The sequence below is a fragment of the Chlamydotis macqueenii genome, chromosome 3 (genome assembly GCF_036417535.1).
Source record: "Chlamydotis macqueenii isolate bChlMac1 chromosome 3, bChlMac1.mat, whole genome shotgun sequence".
NCBI classification, from domain to species: Eukaryota; Metazoa; Chordata; class Aves; order Otidiformes; family Otididae; genus Chlamydotis; species Chlamydotis macqueenii.
This window is the reverse complement of record NC_141558.1, coordinates 10049789-10074489: the sequence shown is the minus strand read 5'-3', so window position 1 is coordinate 10074489 and position 24701 is coordinate 10049789. Positions and strand designations below refer to the sequence as shown.

The window sequence follows — 24701 nt, the reverse complement described above, 5'->3', positions numbered from 1 at the left end:
CAACGGGGCTCGCTCACCTGGGGAATGAAGAGCTCGGAGGGCCAGGCTCCACCAGCAGCACACAAAATCTGTTCTGTTAAAATTATTCCTGCCACCGCTAAGGTCTGGGCCAAACAGCATCCACAGACAATGGCTGGCCATGCATTTTTGGAGGTTAATGTAGGCCAAGGACCATTTCCAACACAACTCTGGAAGTGGATAACCTGTTCTGAAAGGCAGAAGTTTATCTGTGGGGACCACAGAAGGATTCTTGGCTTGTGGAGATGTGACTCCACAGATCTTCACAGACCTTTCTCCAAGGCTAAATTATCAAAGGAAGAAGCCTGAAAACCTAGCATACATATGACTGCATGCTTGCTTTCTTCTCGATCATCATAAAACTGCCATAAATTAACAGGAATTGAAGCAACAGATGATATGACTCCTATCAGAAGTTTATATTATCAACCAGGAGTCTGACTATGTCAGGCACGGGGTACTGCAGTGGAGTGACTTTCATCATGCCAGGTTGGTACAACGCCTGTCTGGGTTTAGCAGGAAGAACCCTCCCTGCCCATCCTACTTTCAGTCTCTGCACAGTCCCACGCGGGCCTCCAGCACAGACCAACACGTTCACAGAAAGGCACAGGGCCCTGCTGCAATCGCAGAGTTACTCTGGCACATCTGTTTGGAAGATTAGTAGGTAAAATTTAACTGATAGAAGACAGAGCACAACTGGAAATGTAGGAATGTGTTTTTACTACTATTAATGCAATCAAAACTTCCTTCTTGCTATTATTACTGTGTTAGCATGTCAATTCTATTCCAAATTGTTTTCAACTGCTAGCTTACGAAAATACCTGGAGTATAGCACAATCCACGTTCTGGTTTTCATTCTAAACTTAACATAATTTATCTGAAATTATTCCCTTTCTTAAAGCTGTTTCTCTTGCTAGAATGTGCAAAATATGCGCACAATATGCACTGGAGGAACGTTAATCTTCTTTCTTCATATGCCCCAAAAAGTGCTGATATTTTTCTGTGCATAAAGTAAATTTTATGTGTCTTTGTAGGCTGAAGGCCCTTTTCTGAATTTACCAATATTCCCATTCAGATGACAAAACCTATAGAGCTGGTTAAATCATAGCTTTAAAACACAGATGCAAAGAATCCTTTGTGAAACTGATCACTGATTTATTTTCACCATCCATTATGAATGAATGCAAAAAGAAGACATAAGTAACATAAACTAGATTGTAAAACTGTTTTAATCACATGAAATACTGTTAGTAGTATAGGTCAGAGTTTTCTTAAGAAGTCTGTATTCTTTGGGGAAACATTTTATTTGCTATTTTACTCTTAAGACTTTTTTTTTCTAAATTGACTCATTTGAGATTTTCCTGTACCCATGGTCTTAATTTGAGAAAAAACTTAGTCCTGTCCTTCAAAACTTATTCCTGCTTTAGTATTAAACTTTTGCCCACAAGACTACATCAACATTTACCTAATGAGAACAACACAAAAGCTGGTATAACAAAAAAAGAAAAGGTACTCACCAATGCAGTCCACGCTGAAGAGATTTATGGAGGTTGTTATGGAAGATTCATCACAGGTCTTCATTCCTCTCAGAGCGAAGCGCACCAGGGAGGCTTTGACTCCCTCTGGTAGAAAGGACAGCAGGTAGACGGGCATGTAGAGAATGTAACGGAGTTTGCACAGTAAAGGAGTCATGAGCTTTCCTTGAGGGGACTGAGCCATACGCTCTATCGTTGGGAAGAGCAGCACAGAGCGAAGAACCTGTCAGGCCATGAGAAAACTACTGTCAGCAAAGTCCTACAGCACCACATCCCAGCCGAGGAGACTCCATTTTCAAATGAGTCTCTGCTCAAAATGAAGTTGGCTTTCCAGTGTGGCACCTCAGACAGGTAGGCAGGCTTTGCGGCGTGCCCAGGTGAAAGTTTTTAAAAGACAAAGCAAACAAGAACGTGGTTATGAAATGCTCGGTTCTCTCGGTTTTGAAGCGCGCGTGCCTGGGAGTGTGAGCAGAGCCAGTGGCTCCAGGAGGATGGGGACCCCAGCAGAGGGCAGCAGGCAGAACCCTCCCTTCAGTCCTGGAGGGCTTTTTGTGCCAGCAAAAGTACACCGCGTTTTATTTCGTTTATTTAGTTATTAAACCATTCTCTCTCAGGAAACCAACCGAACAACGGTAACTTTACAGTTGGAGAATACACGGGGTTCTCCATTTGCAGTTCAGTGTAGGTAAGGTTGGTCAGAACAAGAGTCTAAGCACACAGCCCCTTCACCACGTGTACAGGGGAGCACAATACTGCTTTTTATGTGTTATAATGAAACAGACATACTCTAAAGCTGGTAATTAATTTATGTTATGATAACAGAATACACTGTAGCCTTAAAACAGAATTAATTAAAAACCCACTCACACTAACCGAAAGTGAATTGATATACCTACTCTCAATTGTATTTCAATGTTAAGATCAAACAAATATTCTAAAAGGACACCTCTCACTTTTTTTCTGGATGTGAAAACATACTGCAAGAATTCATACAGGAAAAACTCTCAAAGACACACGACTACAGTACCTGACAGAAGTATCAGGAAAGTAAAGTAAGAGAGATTCTGGACATTACATTTGCAGATAATTAGGTATAAATTGCTGTGCTTTATTGATGACACAGTGAAAACAAAATATATGTTGTTCTATATGTCTGCTTATTGTACATACGATTCTACATATTGCACAAATTAGATAAATATTTCTGTAAAAAGTATTTTTAAAAAATTTAATTGTCTTTACTCTCAGACTCAGCTAACGCGTGCCACTGCATCTGTGAGCAGCATCACCGGTCTCAGCAGGTACCCAGCGGAAGGCAGGGCAGCCCAGCAAGAGATGCTTCCAAGATCTGCGCACTGTAACACAGCAAACCAAAGAAACTCAGGAAATATCAGTAACTTGTCATACTGCACTTTCTACAGTATTTTAACAGCAGACTTTGAAAGTGCTATTTATATCAAATACAGAACTATTTTAAGAAATCCTTCTACTTTCCAGCTGATATTACTTTGGTTTTAGACGAAGAAAAATACATTCTCGGGGAAATCACTCCTGGGCCTCTTTTTATTAAAGGCAACCAGCAGCTGAAGTATAGGAATGCAGGCCTTGTACTAAATTATATGGTAGTTTCGTGATATTTCAGCTAGGAGCTGAACTCAAACTGCTGTGATCTAAAGCAGATTTGACCTGCGTTCCCAGGCACACATTAATCCTTTGACATTACAGTTTATAGATACAGGATTAGTTGCTTGGAGTGCTGCACTAACCACTGGGGGAAGTTGCTAAACCTTGGAGGAAAAAGGACAAACCAAGAAAGCTGTTAGTGTCCCATGCATTCCTGCCTTTCTAAAAGGCACACAAATTTAAAAGATAGTGGTAAGAGGGAGGAGAATTTTATTCAATTTCTTTCTTTTTTAATCTTTTGCAGATAATAATATAGAAATGTAAAATTTCTATTTTTCCAAGACTTATCAACTAGTTCTTACTTTACTGCTAGATGCCCGAGCCAGGACTCTGAAATGTGCATTTGACTGCAGAACTGCTTAAATGTAGTTCAACTTCTTTGCAATATATCTGCAGATATAACAGATTTAACATATTTTATTATAATGACATACATATTCACAAGAAAGTATGTCATATCTGTGTCTTGAAATAAGTGAAGTAGAAATATACAGGTAAAATGAAGGAAACTAATGAGATTCAAACGCTCAACATCAACTAATAATTTTTATACTTTTCAAATGCCAAGATCTTATCTAAATGCAATTTACATTAGCTGAAATCAAGTAGAAGACACAGAATTATATGCAAGCTATAACTTTCAGAATTATTATAAGACCAGTTATTCTGAAGACGGAGGACATTGCCTACCATAAGGAGCAGGTATTGTCACACCTGTGAATGCCACGGTGCATATACCATTAAGTAATGTGTAAAGGTTAATGACCCCTTCATTTATGGAAAACCTTTTCATAACTAATGATGGAAGTTCCTTGTGGTAACAATCAGTCAAAATACCAAAAATGTTACACATAACTAGAGAGAGAAATCCAGATTCACCTAGTTTAAATTACCCCCATTTCAATGTCCAGTGATTTTTACTGGTTAAGCACGTGGGAAGGCAGAGAGCTGGGCAACTAAAGACACTAATCACAGAGACTTGAGCGGGTCTGGGGACTACTGAAAGTTGGCCAGTGAATCTACTGAAGGCAAATATGTCCTGTGCCCAGGAAATGCTGAGAGCTGTGGGTTGTATCACCTACCCTTGCTGTGCTTTGGTCCACTCACTAAAAACAGCACATGTATTCTTACACTGTACTGGAATTGTCACTGTTGACTGTTGTGACAATAACCAGCATTTGTAAAACTGTCATTTACCTTATTTAACAGTTATTTATTTAACATGCTATTAAATTGCAAGATTTCAACACTCAGGATGACGCATATGTTAAAGTTCAACATGTAAGGCACAGATGCTCTTTGGGTTAGTCACCAGGCAGCTGCTTCTATTTTCATCATTAATTTTTAACCCTTTAAATTACATAGGGCTCAAGACCTGAATGGTTCAAGGGATTTAATATGATACAGTGTTTCAGAAGTTTTAGATCTTGTTAACAACGAAAAGCTAACATTATCTGCAAGCTCTTGATGTAATTCGACGTGGGTGCCAAGACAGCTCCCAGTCCCTAGTCAAGGGGTAGACGTATCAGTGAAAAGGACATGGCCTGAGCATGCATTCAGAGAACAAACCACTCTAGAAGTTCAATATGATGTTCTGGCCTTTATTCATTCAACACACACCACAGCAGGAAGGTGTGGGGACTTGTGGAGTTTCCCTTTTGTCACTGTTCATGTACTTTGGTATCCAGAGAGATCAGTCTGTCAACTTCAGCTATGTATGACCTGCACAGTAAATTTTACAAGACAGAAAGAAGAGAAACTACTTATTTCATAGGAAAAGTGAGCCCTCAAGGCAAAGAATATGAAATGTCCATTCCCTGAAAGCAGGGCATTGACCAAGGAGCTTTGTTGAGGCAGTATACTTAAACGAGTATGACGCATACATTCCTGTACTTCAGTTTGTCACCAACCCTGGAGGTGTTCAAAGAATGTGTAGACGTGGCACTTCAGGACATGGTTTAGTGGACATGGTGGTGTTAGGTTGATGGTTGGACTTGATGATCTTGGAGGTCTTTTCCAACCTTAAAGATTCTATGATTCTATGACCTGGACTTTCTATCAAGCTTTTAATCTATCTAAAACAAGATGACAAGGTGACAGCTGAGTACCTTCAAGTCTTCATTGGAAAATGGTTACGTCAACATGTTTTTGGATTTGCAGAAATAGTTGGAAGTTTTTTTGCTTTGATTAAAATGAGAATAGAGTACAAAAAGATAAACAATTACATTTACAACAAATTGTTGTTTATCACTGCACAATTTAATAGTCTCAACCACACCAGCAAAGGGTTTTTGTAAAATGTTTAAGTGGTTTCTTTATAAAAACAATAAAAGTACGCAAATCAGATCAAGTAAAAAAAACTCCACAGTAATATTTTTCATTGCTGTCTTCTACTAAAAAAGCTGAAAGACATTCATCAGCTACGATCTGAAGTTTGACTGTGTAATACTACTTGTTCCAGGGACTGGTAAATGACTGCGCTGAGGATGTAACACCTCAAGTAACTGGATGCCACTTACAACCACTACTCAAAAAAGTGGCATGATTTTCAGAGCTGTTAACTTCTGTGATCCCAGAGGAGCTCAATACTTTTGAAATCAGGCAGTTTTGACTATGCACAAGAAATGCTGGTTACAGATGCAGGCACCTCAGGTGTCCCGTCCAGAGGTCACAGAGACCTCAGCTGAGGGTCTTGAGAGAGCTGTGACACCATGCCACTTGCTCTTAGTATAGAGTGACGTTTTACTCAGAGAAACAAAATGGGAGAGAAAAGCAAGCAGGACGTGAAAAGCTACACACTGACTGACAGAAAGGAATAAGTCATCTTGATTCCAGATTTGTTTCAGAAGAGACCCCAAGTAGGTGAATTCATTAATTACAGCCAGGTTTTGTCACTCCTGTACCTTGGCTCTCAAGGGACAGACCATCCCTGCCCCAGACACCTCCCAGGCATGTTCAGATCTCTTTACCAAAGCCATAAAACAACAAGACTCTGACTCACTGAAGAAAATACCCCTCCTACACCATTAGAAAGCGAAATGTCCTCAGAAACAACCCGCTGGTTCACGCTGCTTTAATGGCAGAAGCAGTGGTCGCTGGAGGCTCACACTGAATTTTGAGCAGGGAAGGTTTTGGAAAGCCTTCACTCCTGCTGAATAATCTGTTCTTAATCACTGGGGGTGTAAAAATGGTTAATATAATAGCCATCGGCAAAAAGAACGTAAGACTCGGATCCAGCGTGGGTTATGCAAGGAACTTCAGAGATCAAATCAGTGAGCAGAAGCAAGGACGCAATCTGTTACATTTTATAACCAACCCATTGCACTGACTGATACTCGGTAAAGAAGCGTCCAAGCACAGTTCTGCAGCTCGCCCGCCGACCCTGCAGCCACACACCCCTGCTCTGCACCAACAGCATCAGTACGTGCCCGGGAGGCACGACTTCAAATCACACGGCTGGAAAGAAAATGAGTGAGGAAGTTTTATCTAAAATTCCTTCAAAACCCTACAAACAGCCAAAGCTTTTTCTCTGTCTAAATAACACTTCTTTTGATATATTTTAGTGCATCCTGTATATTAGTTTATTATTCCTCTGCAGAGGAAAAGCTATTATCTGTCAGGTAAAACCTAGTAAATTCTTCAAAGATAACGTAATGATGCACTTAATGGTAATCTACAGTCTACCCTTGACACACAGTGCCACATTAATCACAATTTCTTTTACTCAATATGCAGAAATCTGCAGGCAAAACAACAAGGGTCAGGGAAGTATTCCCTGCTTTATTGCCACAGCTGTGCCGAGCAGACTTCCAAGAAAACGCACAGGACAAACCAGACAGCACTGGCTTGGGCTTTCCTCTCACCAGAGAGGGACTTGTCCGTTCACTTTGCTCAGTCATGAATTATATATAGAATAGTATAGTATAGTACAGTACAGTACAGTACAATCATAGAATGCTTTGGTTTGGAAAGGACCTTTAAAGATCATCTAGTCCAACCGCCCTGCAAGGAACAGGGACATCTCCAACCAGATCAGGTTGCTCAGAGCCCTGTCCAACCTGGCCTTGAATGTTTCCAGGGATGGGGAAACCACCACCTCCCTGGGCAACCTGTGCCAGTGTTCCACCTCCCTCACTGTCAAAAAAAAAATCTTAATATCTAATCTGAATCTACTTCCCTCTATTCTAAAACCATTACCCCTCATCCTATTACAACCAGCAATACAACATCAAATGTACTTTCAAGGATTCAGCATAAAAGCATGCAAGTAGTCCCTAAGATCCATTTACCAAACAAACTTTGGACTGAATTTTGCTCGACAACTTCTGTGCCGTTACCTCTAAGGCATGAGGTCTAGGTATTGCCTTGGGCACATGCCAAGTCCAACACATGCACACACGCACACACACGTACACATACCACCCAGGTACATGTTTCTCATTCTTTGCTGAATAAATATAGCAAAACCCAGAGATCCCCATCCAGTACACTGGTTACATGAATATTAATGACATCGTACACTAAAAGGGCAAATTCATAAATACAGTAAAGTATGCTTATACGCAGAGCTGAGCTATGGCCAGAACAGGAGTAAGACAAACAGTTTTCTTGATGGTATCAGTACAGAAATGGTATCAGTACAGAAATAGCCTAAGCTTTATCATATTAAAAGCACTGATTATTGATTATCCTGCATTATTTTTTTCCTCTTGTACGCCTTCTGCAAGCAGAAACTAGTAGAAAAATTTTTATCAGCTATGCTTGTGGCTTCTAGTTTGCATTGTAGCCTCAGCACTGGTAAACTAAACTAGGCCAGGACCTAGGCTTTAGAACCAAAACTTCTTAGTATGTTCTCTGGCATGATTTTGGCCAAAGCCAGCTAGCACGTTCCTAGACAATGTGTGGGCACAGGCTAGAAAGTAGTGCAGATCAAGAACTCTTCCTACGTGTGTGAAGCAGTCATGTTTGGGGCTAGGAGGAAAGGAGAAGGCTTCACTACTGGAATATAAGCTCTATTTTGACACTTGCTGTCAAGAGCCACAAGATGTGCTCTGATTTATTTTATATAGAAAAATAATTTAAATACTAGTTTTAGTGTATCTACTTCACTCAATCAGAAATACCTCGAATTGTTCAGAGGGATTTAATAATTGATTTTGTCTAAGTGAGATTCTAAACACACTGTATGTCATCCCTGGCAGTTATATACAGATCCTTCCTTCTGTTTTCAGGAGATTATTCATCAGATGCTCAGCAAGGAAAGAACAGCCAGTCACTAACTCTGTATGGCTTTACATACATAGGTGTTAATGGTATCTGCTGAAATCGCACCATGAAACAGTGGGAAAATGAATGAGAATAAACCTTTTCCCTTTTCAGAGTTTGTTTTGGGTCAGTTTCATCCAAGTTCACTACTGGCCCTTAACTGAAGTGCCTATGGTAGGATTTAAATCATCCAAGACTCCAAGCTGAAGTCAGTCATGGACAGATACTCAGAAGATGTCAAATGACCCAAACCCACTTTCTAGTAGAGTCTTCTGCTTCCTACTAACAATGCAGAGGACCTAAGACTTCTAATTAGGAGCTTCACTATAAAGAACAAAATAAGACCCCTCCATGGGAGAAGTAGCAGAGCATAATTTTCAATAAGCACTTTTTGGGGGAGCAAATGCTACTATAAAGCAGTATGTGAGTAACTGTTCTCTAAAAAGGCCCGTTCACAGTAGCATTGTTTCCAGTGTAAATACACCAGTCCACTTAACACGGCAACGTATAAAGACCGGAATTCAGTATTTAATTCTGTAAAAGCTGCAGATACGCAATAATTCCCAGGTTCTGGTTTTGAATGATTCAGAATTACTAAACATCACTTCATACTGCATGCATAGTATCTATAAAGTGCATCCCAAGACAAAAAAAAATGCAAGTCAGTGCTGTTAACGCCAGCGCACGATGTCTGCAATTGCATTGTGCTTCATCTTCATTTCTGTGCAGTCTCTCAGTTCTAGGCTTCCTCTGCCATTGAAGCAGATTAGCTGTATCATAACTTTCACTGATACACAGAAAAAGTTGTATACTGCTTTCCTATTACATTTCAGTCAAGCCAAGTCTGGATTTGCACTAAAGAACCTTGACACTAGTCTACTTAGAAATCACAAACACGTTACGTATTTGGTCAATGTTTGCAAATCTGGCATTCAAATTACAGACAGGCAGTAGAAGAAGAAAAGCTAGAGGTATTTCATCATGACTGTCACTACTTCTCTTTTGAAGCTAGACTGCAGTTTCCAATGAATGTAGTGCTTCAGTACATGACAAATCAACTTTCTGAGATCCAACCTGGGTACCTGCTTCAAGACGCTTAAGACAGTTTTTCCAAGCAAAAGTAAAGAAAAAAAAAACAAACAAAAAACGAACTCCCAAATTGAAAGAAGCAGTATAATAACGAGGTTCTGTTTAGTTAAATTTGGTATTTTAATTATTCATCTCACAGAATCAACTCAGAAGCTACTACTCTCTTTAAAAATGCACAAGAAAAATAATCTAAAGCATGAATGAGTGGGGAAAAACCTGGCAAGTAATACAGCTGAAAGGACACAAGGGAGATGGTGAACAGCAAATCATATGCAAGTTTGCAATATGATATGGTGCAGAAAGCAAGTAAGAGAAAAACTCTGCAAGTTAATGTTACACACAGTGAGGAAACACATCACAAATGCCAGAGGAAGCTGTCTCCCTGGCAGACAAGGCAGATTGCATTCTGTGCTGTGCATTTCAATGGAAAGATTTCAGCCAAAAGCCAGCCACAAATACAGCACAAAGTTAATAAAGGGTTGGATGATAAAATTTCTGAAGGAAGTTCTATATAGAGAGAACACAAATAGCTTCATAAAATGGGAGCAAAAAGGCAATGGGGCAGAGAACTGTAACTACAAATTTTGAAGGGCTCTAAATGCAAAGGATGCAAAATAATATTTTGAGTGGGGTAAGTGACAGAAGTAGATGTGATGGAAATAAATGAAAAAAATCAACTGATAAAGCAGGTATCAGAAGTCTGCGTTGACATCACTGGCGATGCTGCACCAAGCTACCATGTCCCAACTGTAGAACAGTTACCAACAGGAATAGGGCAAGAGAGAGAAAAGCCACCTTACACAGATGTGACAGACACTCATGATTTCCAAAACCAGAACATTGTGTCAAGAAGCTGTAAAAAAAGTTAACATAAGACCTGCTAATGTTATTTATACATTCACTTTTCTCATGCAACTACATTGTGCTGGGACTACAGCGTATTACATACGCTGACTAAACTAATAATCCAAGAAGAATGTAAAGCAAATGTGTTGACTTAAAATGTGAGGTTTTTTTTTCTTTCTATCCCTTCTTTTGTGTAAATGGTTACTGCATTAAAAAAAAAAAAAGAAAAGAAAACTAAAGCATATTTCAGTTATACAGCAAGCTGGTAGAACTCCTGCAGAGTGGTTATGCCCAGGAAAGAAACATCATTTCAGGAGGAGAAAACCAGTCAAATGTTATTTGAAAAGTTTTTACCCCTCCTCCAAAAAATCAGAATGAAACATGAAGTTGAGAACACTAAGGAAAAAATATTTCTCTCTAATTCAAATAATTCTGTTAATAAAACAAACTTTTTAACACTCCAGCACAGGACTGATCCTTAAACCCAGCCCACAAGCATCCTGCATTTCCTTCCCATCAAGCGGCAAGAAATCCTCCAGCACCCAATGACATATTTTATGATGCTTTGGAAAAAGATCCAATCTCCTAAAACTGATGATCCAGCACAGGATGAGAAGATGGCAGACTCACAGCACTACCACTGGCATGGGCCCCTTTTTCTGATATGGAACTCATTAAATTAAAATATTTTCGAAATACCAGGATTTTTTTTCAGCCAACAGAAAATGCTACCAAAACAAAACACAGAGTTCAGTACCGAAGGAGAATTCCTTTGTGATTTCAAATCTTTGATGAATTTTATTGTGAGCATGTAAAAAAGACACACAGGTTGCCATCTACAAGGTTTTCAGTATTACGGGGAACACTGTCCATACTGTCTACCTGTGGTCAGTCTTTACTACTTCCAAAGAGGGCAACTGAGGCCACAGAAGCTGTACCTCAAGTCAGGGAAAAAAGTATTTCTTGTACAACTATGGGAAAGGCCACAAACAGGAGGTTAGGTACTGAAATATAAAACATAATTTATATTAATAATTAAATTTCATACACATATATATGAATGACATTTACAATATCTAACTCAACTATATGAACTTATATAATTATACATGGTGCAAAAACTATAGCAATCTTAACAAATGTACTCTCTTACCTTTGTTTACAGTCTTTTCCATTAACTACTGACATTCACTGAAAACAACATAGTTTTCTTGCTGTTACTTATTTGGATGACTACTTTAGATTTAATATTTTCATGTCCAGAAATGAGTTTCTAATTTCTGAATTTATTTATATCAGTCTGATCGTATGTAAGTATTGCATTCAAATATAACATAATAGATAACAACTCTATTTTTTCCTCTGTATTTACTCCTTGTAATGTTTACAGAAGGCACTCACATGCATATTCTCTGTTTAATGAGGTTAAATGAGCCAAGGTATCCTGAGCTCCTCCCACAATTTAGGTTCCTTCTTATCTTCTTAGGCTTTCCCTCTACTTATTTCAGCCTTTCTGAATTCCTCTTTCTTGAATACAGTAGGCTAGAAATCACCTTGTATGACAGCATTTATGCTTGTCTGTCCTATAATCTATATTATGACGAAATGCGTGTGTGCTCTCTCCACGGTGACATATGTCATTCATCTTCATAAAAGCACTGATGGAGACTCTTAGCCTTTTATACTTTGTTACTTCACACATGCAGTGAGAAAAGTAGGCTTGTCTTACACCTCATCTGTGCAAATATGAGTCATGAGATGTATGAGAAACAGTAAGTACAGAGAATATGAAGATAACATTTTAAAGTCTCCTGCACACCCAGAGTTTTAATCCTTACAATCCTTACAACAGACGAGGTTGCCTCCTCAAAGTGCTCTGCTGAAATGGTTGTCTTCTCAACCTTCTCACTCTTGTTCCTTGGCCAGATTGTCACTCAAAGGTCAAACTAGAGCACAGTCAGCAAGAGTTGAGGCAGGGGAGAAGTGGTAGCCAAGCTCCAATCAATGTCTCCTCTAGAGATCTGCAAAGCAAAGCAACTAGAAACTCATAACATACTTTTAACAAAACAACATTGCCTTAATATTGGGTTGCATCACATCTTAAGCTCGGGTTGGCTGTGTGACAAGGGCTGTTTCCCATTCGAGTGCTGTTTTCCGTTTATCTTTGTCCGATGTCAGGGATATCTCGGCCTCATTGTTCATACCTAACTTCATGCCTTTATAGTTAAAATTACTTACAGTATAGTCTAATAGATTAGGGTATTCAATCCAGTTCAGTTTAATTCCTACTCTGGATTTGAACAAAACAGGCAAAATGAGAATTATCAAAGTGTGAGAGAGAGAGACCACTCTCATTTCTCTGTGACCGCAGGTACAACCCACGCAGACTCCTCACCTCTAGGAAACCTCATGACTGTTACTGACCTTAAGGGAGCTGGTCAACTTAGCCATATCTCCATCGCTTTCAATTACAAAAGAGAGAACTTTGGAGGCCACAACAGGCTGGATTCAGGGTAACATAAACTCGAACAACCACATATCCAATGTTTTACCTATTTCTATTTGGACATGCACATAAAGTATGAGCTATATAGTTTCTTCAGGAAACCGTATACATACATATATACTTCCCTATACATTCCACAGAAGGTTTGTCTAAGAAATAACACAGATATGAATCTTCCTGAAAACCTCAGAAATGCACTGTTTCCAAACATTTCAACAGCATTAACTTCCTTCAAGATACAGGGTAATGAAAGATACAGGACACACTGATATTCATCCTGTGAAGCTCTGCATAACCTTCACAACTTCACAGTATTCCACTGTGGCGTTAACTGTTGCAAAATATAAGGTCATATTAAGATTTATTTATTTTTAAAGGGAAGATTAAACAGTTGTATGGACATCACTGTCCTCAGTGACATTAGACAAAGCCACTATTTGTAAACTGCACATAAACATATGTAAGTCAAGCAATAGTAAATGAAATTTAAGGGGAAACTTCCTTTCTGTGGATGCTGGTTCATAGTTTCCCAACCATCAGTTTTCTCATACATTCCTTCTGAAACAGTCAAATGCAATACAATGGAACACAACAAACTCAACTTTTATCTTTCCCCACTCTACAGGCTCATTCACAATGTTTTCCTTATTCCAAATGTTTTCCTTACTTTTCATGACTTAATCAGATAAATATTATTTTAAAAAACCTCAAGGAGCATGTCCTGCTTTCATATTCTGCTCCTGGAATATTCTTTGCCTGAGGTACATCACCTTTTCTGGGACAAGTTAGCTGAAGGCATTCTTTTAGCCATAGCACATACACTAGCTACAAACAGCCATGCTATTCCTTACTGGTGAAATGCAGAAGCAAAATTAATATACCAAAGCACCTTGTAGGCAGCTAGCCTATGCTGTACTATCCAGACTATCCTGGAAAAAGAAAACAGGAATAGTTTACGATATAAGTAGATGTTAACTTTCAGCTGATGCTACTCAATGACAGGAAAACAGAAAAACTCAACTTCCCAGCTGATGGAAAGTGTCAGGACTCCCTTGTGTAAACCAGCAGAACTGTGACCAACTTTTGTCAGCAGCAAAGTCTCCTTAACTCAGCTGTGTACTTAGCACAGCTCTACTTCTACTCTATGTGGTAAAAGAAAGAATTTAGCAGAAAAAGCGATTAGTAGAATGCCTTGAAAATAAAAGTTAATGTACCTGTTCCACATAATTTAAAAAATTATACCGTCCCAGCCTGTCCACCTATCACTCATATTAAATTACAGTTCCTTACATTCAATATATGTAATTTTTTCATATAAATTACACCTCCTTCAACATCTGAATTTGACCCATTATGTTCAGATATATATAAACCACACATATTCAAACAAAAGAGAACTTCTTTTTTTTTTTTACTGTTTTCTTTCAGATTCTACTTGATGATATAAATAGCAGGTAATAGTCTCATCTGTTTAAAACGCCCTACAGTGATCACAAGGTTTTTCCATGTCCTGGCACCCTCTTTATTTAACATACATTATACAATTTTATGTGAAGTATGTCTTTAATGCCCCAAGCCTCCAGTGCTTCCTGGCAGTTCCACCTGGATGGAAACAAAATTCAAGGACCAGCATTTTTAAAAATGTATTTGTATTTTGAACTGTAGCCTTCAGTATAACGACAAATACAGCGCTGGGTACAATGATTATGTCTTAGGTATGTAGGCCTGAGTGTCATCTGCACCATGGTGAGGTGTGACTAGATTTATGGCTACTGTAAGACCACTTTCCACTGAGTTAGAATAAATTTGACTCTGATCCTTATATGATAGAATCCTGCATCCAAACTCATTGGACCAGCCATATGAAGAGTCCTTTTAAAACGTGAATCGCAATCAGACTTCTGCAGTGTTAACTTTGTGTAATATTATGATGAGAATATTAAGACTTGTTCTGCAGAGTTTAATTACAGAAGAACTAAAATAGGATGAAAATAAGTCAGGATATATCTTTCAGTAGCAAGAAAGTGAGAGACATGGAGATCTTGGTAATATCTAACTTCAGCTTCTAAGAGTAAGAAATCACTCTGCCAGCAGTGTGGCTGGTCACAAGCACAGTAACCGAAAAGGTGGAGCCCTGACGAGACTGCAGCGTGGCCAATAACCTATTGAATGCTGCTGGTTGTCTGTGATTCCACCTACTGTATGGCTGGGGGTGTGATCTTGCTCCTGTTGAAACTAGTGGTAAAATTTCTATCAAAGTAATGGGCCTTAATTCTGCCCCATTAATAAATTCTGATTAAACGATTTATTTTCCAGTTATTAAAGATGGCAGTCTACAGTCAATGTAGCTCTCATCAAAGACACAATATTCCCACCTCTAGAGACCAAGATTTTCTAACCTGTTCTTGGATAGAGAGATGAAGATACGGCTGCTGTAAAACACTTATCATGGTAGCTACAGAATAACTTATTGGACTGAGAAGTAAATTGAGACCTTTGACAAGTCCCTTTGAAATAAATACTCCTTCAATCATACCTTTCAAAAGGTTGTCAGTATCTTCCATAACAGAATCATAGAATCATAGAATGGTTAGGGTTGGAAGGGACCTTCAAAGGTCATCTAGTCCAACCCCCCTGCAAGGAGCAGGGACATCTTCAACCAGATCAGGTTGCTCAGAGCCTCATCCAGCCTGGCCTTGAACGTTTCCAGGGATGGGGCTTCCACCACTTCTCTGGGAAACCTGTTCCAGAGTTCCACCATGCTCAGCATAAAAATTTTTTTCCTAATATCTAATCTAAATCTACCTCCCTCTCTTTTGAAACCAATAGAGGGAGACAGATAATACCTGCCTTCTAACATGGAAACCTGTTTAATGGTAACAGGAGAGGGACCACCCATACCTCACCTTACAAGTGGGTCACATCACAGGAAAAAATGATCTGTTGTTTCACATTACTTGAAATATTTTCCAGTAAGAGGTACTCCTAGAATTTCTCCAGATGAAGGCCAGAATTCTGCTAAATATACAAAAGACTAGAACTCAGAAGTGTTCTCCACAGACACTGCAAACTATTTCTCAGCTCCACATACTGAACTATTTGCGAATTATTAAAAATATTAAAAATATTAAACACACAGACTGTTCATTACATTTACAAGTCTCACAGGACTGAAATGCAAATTACTCTGTACTACAAATATTTGGGTAACTGAAGACTTGCCCAAAATGTTTGGAAAAAAAAAAAAAAAAGAAAAGAAAAAGCCTTTTTATGGGTTAAGGTAATAATGAGAAAACTGTTCTCCCAAAAATCTGTATCTTATTGTTGGACTGAAAATGGTTTAATAGAGAAAATATTCATTGACAGAGCAGTATTTCACATAGAGAATTAAGCCCCATCAAAGTGGGCAATATCATTCCATCTACAAGGGAAGTGCCAAAGGAGACAGCCAAAATTTGCAACGGTGTGATAATACCAGCAGGGATGGATTTGTTGCTATTATGATTAAAGCATATAAACAGAAGAAGATTAGGAGGGGTGAGAGTGAAAAGAGAGGAAGAATAGTTTATTGGTTGGAAGAAGGGCAAGGAGAAGCTTATGTTGGAATGCAGTGTCACAGTTACACACCATAAAGCTTTCAGTTGCTCCCATTACATGAATGTCAGAACACAGCTGCCACTTTCCAGGAGAAATTCTTTCCATTTCATTTTGGAAGTACAGGGTGGGATTTTTTTTTTTTTTCAGTGTAGCACTCCCATGAGTTCACCACATTACATCTGCAGGTACCCTTATGGTACATGGAATGGTAAACGTGATTCTTGTAGACATGATCTGGAACACTTACCACTTAGGATGAATCAGTAATATACCCTTAAAGGTGAGATGACTCAACAAAAAGAAAGTATTAAGAATCAGATTTTCTGTTGCCTTGAACCAATTGCTTTCACAGTCATCAACATACAGCCATACCTACCAATAAATGCCAAAGACAATCAGTTCAGTTTAAGGAAAAGTGTCTGAACAAGGTGAATGAGAAACCAGCCTTACAATTATAATCTCATTTTCTGGATGAAAACGGAAGGACATGATTTTCCATCAGTGCTTCGAGATTCTTGGACTTCTATTTTTAAGTGCTTTCACTTAAGACATTTTGAAGTGGTGTATTTCACACTCACTGAACTCAGCCCTCAAAAAGGCATCCGGTCAACCCAAGCCCATAGCCCTGCTTGACTAGAAGAGTCAGTAGACAGATAAGGGAAGTAGAGCTGACATTTGATGTTGGAAGGAGTTAATTCCGTTACCATTCTAACCATTTTAAGTGGCGTATTTAATGACCTGCTCTGAAGGAAGAAGAGGAGAACAAGTCTTGACTTGTGATATCAGTGAAGAACAGAAGGATGACTGAGCCAGGAAGTATACACCGAGAAGAAATGGAACACAAAGCCAAACTTTGTATTTTTGTGAAAGGAAGAAAATAAACAAGGAATATTTGAGGTTCAGGACAGAACTTATATCCTAAAGTTTTGTCAGGATATCAGAAGAAGAGAAAAAGAGAGAGGAGGGAGTGAAGAATTCTCTCAGTCAGTTTGTTTTCTCATCTTTGCATTGACTTTCCCAGAACTGTAAGTATTTTAAATATAAGGGAAAAATACAGAATTCCTTCCTTCACAATACTACAGACTGCGTCTAGCCTTAATTATTATGAAAAATGGAATATAGGTAGGAATCTGCTAAAAGAGTGAAATTATCATATCATGCAAATAAAACTGGTCATCAGGGAGGAAGGGTTTTAGCGCAACTGAGAACAAGAATTTGGAGAATACCTTTCAATTGCAATGCCAGAAAAAAAAAAGTCTGAACTCTGCCAGCTAGCATTAAAGGTCACAATTCAAATTATATTTGTTGAGATCTGGGTTTTGTACTTTCCATTTCCGTAAAATAGATTTTCAGAAGTCATACTGCTGCTTTAGAACAGAGGAGCAGAAATTTATTTTTTTCAAGAGCAATTAGGACTCAGTTAATTCTACTCTTCATACAGAATTATGCTTCATTTTGGAATTTGAAACGGAGTGGAATGTTCTTACAATTTTCCAGTGACTAGAAATGTTGTCATGAAGTTATTAGAAGCATATTTTCGTTAACATTAATTGAACTTTCTTACAGGACTCCAAAGATACCAAGTTTATTAAATACATTTGAGGTTCCTGGGCTTCCACTGAAATGTATACTTAACACTGAATTCCATAAGAAAGGGCAAACTCCAATGATTTTTTTTTTCCAAAATGTCACAGTTAAGTGTTTATCCAAACAATAGAAATCAAGCATTTCAAATATTTATACATTTATATAAATGGCAGTGGATCTCTATTACATTTAATTCTGAAGATAATCTCAATCATAAGAGGACAGAAGGTGATTCTTAAGAAGAAATCTGGGGCTTGATTTAGTTCTCTAAACATACATGTACAGTCATTCAACACATCCTCAAGTATCTGAAAAGATCCATTGTGGCATTGGCAAAAATTCCCTTAAAACAATCAGTAATCAAAGAAGTACTAAAAAGACAGGGAAAATAAAATTCTCCAGCGTTTATCTGAACTTAATTCAATAGTATATTAGAAATGCCCTAAATGTAGTGAATACGCAACCTAAGAACAGAGATCTACAACTGTTTTCTATAAAGTTTGTGTCTTTTTCCGATTCCATTCACTCCTGCAGTGAACTCTTCAAACAGGAGGCACCGTTCTCAGTACGGAAGCCAAGTACAGAGCAATACATTTTTCCACTCTAGCCTCTAAAGTAAGCATCCCTAGACTTCACTGCAAACCACAGGGAAGGAAAAAAATTAACAATATGGTAAAGCAGGAAACATTTTTAATTACAACACTGTCCATTCTAAGTAACCTACTCTAACTAGAAGATCCAAGCCAAGTCCTTCCCTAACTGTATCACATACAACAAGAGGCAAGAGCAGATGAAGCAGTTCACGTTCTTTGTAAGGGCTCAGGATTGCCAGCAAGACTGCGTTTTAATATAGAGCTTCTAGGAACAGATACTGGTTTCTAGAATTATACGCTCGAAGTTCAACTACATGTTTGCAAAGTCCATGTTCAAAAAACCCACAATGTCCCTTCACAGGGTCCTATAACAAACAATTCTTTAATGCCCTAATTGACTGCTTTCCCCTTTTCTCTACTCAATTTTAAATTAGCACGAAAATAGCTGATTTCTAGCTCTACTGTCGCCTGTAAAGGCATATTAATTGCAGTAGAAAAGCAAAACATATTTAAGCTATGTGTGATATATCTTGATACAAAATTTTGATTAGTTAGTCCAACTACCAGTACCTAAAGGGGGTTTATAGGAAAGATGGGGAGAAACACTTCAGCAGGGCCTGTTGTGACAGAACAAGGGGTAACGTTTTTAAAACAGAAGGAAACAGATTCAGCCTTGATATAAGGAAAAAAAAAATTCCAGTGAGGGTGGTGAGACACTGGAACAGGTTGCCCAGAGAGGTGGTGGATGTCCCATCCCTGGAAACATTCAAGGTCAGGCTGGACGAGGCTCTGAGCAACCTGATCTGGTTGGAGATGTCCCTGCTCCTTGCAGGGGGGTTGGACTAGATGACCTTTGAAGGTCCCTTCCAACCCAAACCATTCTATGATTCTAACTCTCTGAAGAGTGGGTCTCTGATTTTCAAGTATTATGCATACAGATCTGCAGCCAGAATTTCAGAAGATCTCACCACGCAGCATAAAAACTTCTTTGGGAAATCTGGCTTTCATAAGGTGTTGAGCTCTTTTGAAAACATGTGCTATAAATCCTAATTGTTTTTGAAATTCACTTCTTGTTACATGTTTATGATTCTCTCATTTTTATAGAATCCTTTCACTTAGCTATTACAACAGGAATCCAAATTTCTGGAGATTCAAAATAACAAGATTTTATGAACAAATCTGTAAAAATCCACAGTACTTAATAAATCCTGTTATTCTGCCATTTACCATTCTAGCCATCTTTTTATTTTCAGTCCTTCATTTCCTCTTCATTCTCATGTTTTACTTGATGAATGATCACAGATTCCGTTTTTCGGTTTATTTTTCTTCCTTTTCTGTTTGTACATTTAGCTACTTTAATGTCTTCTGACTTCCTAGAAAAAATAACTTTTATAGGTTTATTTGAATTCTGACTACATACATCTGAAAAGAAATCAGATGTTTCATTAGTAGCGAAATAAACACAACGTTATTAAAACAATTCAAGTCTCTTGAAAACAAAATTACTGTTCTTATGTTTTCCTACAGTCACCACAGACCAAAATCTTGATTTTTATATTGTTTCTATATTCAACTGAGCAGTAAACCAAATACATTTAAAGAAGGTGACAGAAGTTGATGTTTCAGTGAACATTATGAACAAAATATTATTTTCCTCAGAAAGTCTTGGAAATTCATTTTTCTTATTTCCTCAGGCTTCTTATCACAGGCTTATGACCTAAACAAGCTAACCTTAAGGCAATGCTATTATTGACTCTGAGTCCTCACTCCTAAAAATGTGATAAATATTTAAACCAGAAACTTGTATTCATATGCTAGGTAATTACACTCCGACAGACATAACAGCTGCTGATTTTGTCAAGCCTGTCTTTTAATTGCACCAGACATCAATTTTAATTACAATTGCACTTGCGCTTTTAATTACCACTCTGCTATTTAATTACCACTCTACTATTTACCAGTGTCATCTGATCTTCAACATTTCTGGACTGTAAGTTTTCCTGACTCAGAAGAGTACTGAACAATAGGTAATCCAGTATTTCCCATAAAGTTCTAGGACTGAGCAGGTGATAACTACCTGCTTCACCCCCTTCAACAACCACACGAGGTATGCTGTGTACACACATGGCAGCACCACTGAGAAAAGCATTTTTTGGTTTCAAAATACACATAAGGCAGTATTAAGAATTAATTATATACACATTTCAAAAGTCTTTTCTGGAAGGCAAAATAGAGCTTTAATACTTACTGTACCTTATCTTTCTGGTATCTCTATTTCTGTTTTTAGGAGAGAGATTTTGGAATCAAATGATAAGACAAACTGACAGTGTGCTGTCTTTGGTCTATACTTGGTAGATACAAAAAGAGTGGATTTAAAAATGAGTTTTGTTTAATTTAATGTATATAACTTTTTCTTTTCTGTTCCTAAGATCGTCATATTGCAAGCTTTAAGCTTTTTGTTTTCTAAGCTGAGTTTCTATATCGACACTTTTTGGTCAGATACTGAACTCAGCCAGGCAAACTCACAACTCAGCTAGACCCTTCCAGGTGCTGACAGTCTGATGAACTACAGCTTCCATGTGGCTAAAAGGAGCTGAGCCACAGTGTACTAACACAACAGAACAGAAACATGGCATAAAATACTAGAAAGCAGAATAAAACAAAGCAATTCAAGTCAAGGTTAATTTCAAAAAGCTTTCTTTGGACCAGATAATCAGGCATGAGCTTTGGCCAAGTAGGCTGACAAGTACCGTAAGCCTAACCCAAACCTTTCACTCATGCTTCCTTGGTGTACTCCAGGTTTTGGTTCACATGTTTAAGATCTCAACCACAAAGAACATCTTGAAAAGGGGCATAGTTCAACAGGTGATCCTTCCCAACATGAAACCTTAAAAATTCTATGCGTTCCTGATCCTAAAGTTTTGTGTTGCCAAAAAATGCGGAATTTTATCATTGTATGCCGGTAACCTGATTCTCACCCTTCATTGTTTCTTGCTTGCTACTTCTACAGGTACAAGCAGGAAAAATTCTGGATTGCAGACAGGACAGATGTATACAGCAGAGCCCTCTGGAAATCTCTTTTACTTTTTTCTCCTCTCTCCTTCTTTTAGAGGGAAACAACTTGAAAGTATAAATTCTGTTATCTCAGTTTAGAGGAAAACGGATTGTTAACTAGCAGGCAGTTATACACTGCTGACCACAACGTATTTAGTCAACGTAACAGTCAGAAGATGCCACCATGTGTAACAGACTACACAATGTACTATTAAAAGGTAATTCCTCTGCTTAAAACAAGAAAGCAGACAATAGAAAACTGGACAGACACAAAGCAATAATGGTCAGGTATCTCCATAGTATGACTGAAGATTATTCTCAAATTGCTGGTCACATTTCAGTGCCTGATACGTCTTATTATTTGCTGATAATTGATAGAGTTCATGCCACTATGGTTTTGAAGCCAATTTATCAGGACAAATTATATTCTTAATGTGGAAAAAGATGCATGCCTCTCCGTGGTGAAAGGAAAAGACAAAAAATTGTATTCCTTATTTAATTTGCCCTCAGGCATTTTAACATATGAAGATGTATCACCTTCAACAGTTTATTTCTCATGACATTTTAACTTTCCTAAAATTCTTTGTATCCTTGAGATGTTTCACACTCTTTTGTCCTCTAAATTACAAGGTGAGTTGTTCATCTGTGAAGAGAAGAGTAATGTCAGGCAGACCTAGGCAGCACATGGCAATCTAGACAGCGCCTGCTCCTGTTCACAAAGGTGGCATCAATGAGAGTTGCACAAAACTCCCATCTGCCTGTTGACTGCTGCATTTTATTTACAGTTCACATTTTCTACAGCTTTTTTTTTTGGCAAGGAGAGGTAGAAAAGAATATGGCTAGGACTGTTAGGATTAGAGAGTCTGTCATCCAGCCAGTGAAAATAATGTTTCCTAGTGGTCTCTTGGGTGAGCTGACACTCAACCTCATTCCACAGTTATCAGCCTTTCTCGAACGGCATTCTGAAGTTCTGTGGAACTTTTAAATTCAAGCCAGTGGCCTTCTACAAGTGTCTCAGTCAAAAGTCATTCTCTCTCTAACAAATCTTTGTTTACCATGAATTCTCTACTCTTTTCTTTGCAGCCTCCCACCCCAAAGACAGAAGGCTTCATCAAAAGAAGCATGAGCACCAGGTTGAGGGAGGTGATTCTGCCCCTCCACTCTGCTCTGGAATACTGCATCCAGTTCTGGAGTCCCCAACATCAGAAGGACATGGATCTGTTGGAGAGAGTCCAGAGGAGAGCCACAAAGATGATAAGACGGCTGGAGCACCTCTCCTATGAGGACAGGCTGAGAGAGTTGGGGCCGTTCAGCCTGGAGAAGAGAAGGCTCCTGGGAGACCTGATAGTGGCCTTCCAGTACCTAAAGGGGGCTTCTAAGAAAGATGGGGAGAAACTCTTTAGCAGGGCCTGCTGTGATAGGGCAAGGGGGAAAGGCTTTAAAATAGAGGGAGGTAGATTCAGAAGATATAAGGAACAAATTTTTTACAGTGAGGGCAGGGAAGCACTGGAACAGGTTGCCCAGAGAGGTGGTGGATGTCCCATACTTGGAAACATTCAAGGCCAAGTTGGATGGGGCTCTGAGCAACCTGATCTGGTTGGAGATGTCCCTGCTCCTTGCAGAAGGATTGGACTAGATTACTTTGAAAGGACCCTTCCAACCCAAATCATTTTATGGTTCTATGATTTGCTGACATTGCCTCAGGCATTACTGAGAAAACATATTCATCATAACTTTGTCATCTGTTGCAAGGTGGATTATGAAGACTCTGCAATGTGCGTATCGTCTGCTAAGGTAAATTTTAGTCTAATTCCTGGCTCAGACCACCTGCGCTTCCTTGTATATGCTCTCAAAGGCTTGCCACCTGTCAAGAACTGATAGATAGAACTGTCAAAAATATATATATTACAGAAATAGTCCAAATCAGTGACCAACTTAAAACATCTGTAAAGTTAAATTTACATGCGAGTCACTGAAGGCAGTTGAATTTTTACTCATGATTAAATCTGTGCAAAACTGTGCTACAGCCTTTCTTTTTTTGCTCCCTCAGCACTTAAAGGGGGATGAAGGCGGGTATACATAAGCCCCATGCCATTTGCTTTGTTTTTAAATATGTAGCTCATTAATCTGGAATGGATGGACTGCAGAAGAAGACATCAGACTCAGTTCAGTTTTATATTATGGCCTAGAAATTTGCAGTTCTCTTCACAAGATATGTATTTATTTGAAATGTGTACCAATTCCCTTGTGAGGTCTCCTAAGTATAGCCATCTATTTTTTTCCTGCATAATAATTCTGTGAATGTTGTCATTGGGTTTATGTTACCACAAGTCTTTTACCCATTTTAATTTTTATGGATTTTTTTTTTGCACTTTATCATTTAAGCCTGAAAGTAACATGAAATTCATACAAAAACAGCATTTCTCCATTCTGTTTCTCCAGAACATGATCCCTACTGCTAGAAATAACTATATACTCATATTCCACCCATCACTGTAACCTATTAAGGAACCAAGAGCAAACAGTTCTCAGCAAGGACATATCAAAACAAAGCTGCACAAAACATGAACATTTATTCATGCTTCTACTGTGCTGTTGGCTACACTGCACCCTGGCACACAGGTATACAAAGCATAATCCTCTACATGAGAGAAGACATCTGGACCAGCTGGAGTGAGTCCAGAGAAGGCCATGAAGATGATGAGAGGGCTGGAGCACCTCTCCTATTAGGAAAGGCTGAGAGAGTTGGGGCTGTTCAGCCTGGAGAAGAGAAGGCTTCAGGGAGACCTGACAGCGGCCTTCCAGTACCTCAAGGGGGCTTCTAAGAAATACAGTGACAGGCTTTTTAGCAGGGCGTGTTGTGACGGGACAAGGAGTAACGGTTTTAAACTAAAAGAGAGTAGATTCAAACTAGATATAAGGAAGAAA

General features: G+C 38.7%; 2 protein-coding genes across 3 annotated transcripts in view; one reads left to right on the top strand and one right to left on the bottom strand.

Annotated features, from left to right (window-relative positions):
- Positions 1-24701, bottom strand: part of LDAH (lipid droplet associated hydrolase) — a 131838-nt gene that overhangs the window by 38112 nt on the left and 69025 nt on the right. For both annotated transcript variants that reach the window (XM_086745642.1, XM_086745641.1), the window contains exon 5: positions 1536-1776. In XM_086745642.1, coding sequence (XP_086601768.1) covers positions 1536-1776 — 241 coding nt within the window. The remainder of the gene's footprint in view (positions 1-1535; positions 1777-24701) is intronic.
- LOC147601181 (uncharacterized) lies at positions 21958-23651 on the top strand. Its single transcript, XM_086743326.1, is given in 3 exon segments — positions 21958-21991; positions 22857-23014; positions 23016-23651. Coding segments are annotated over 3 exon segments (828 nt in total).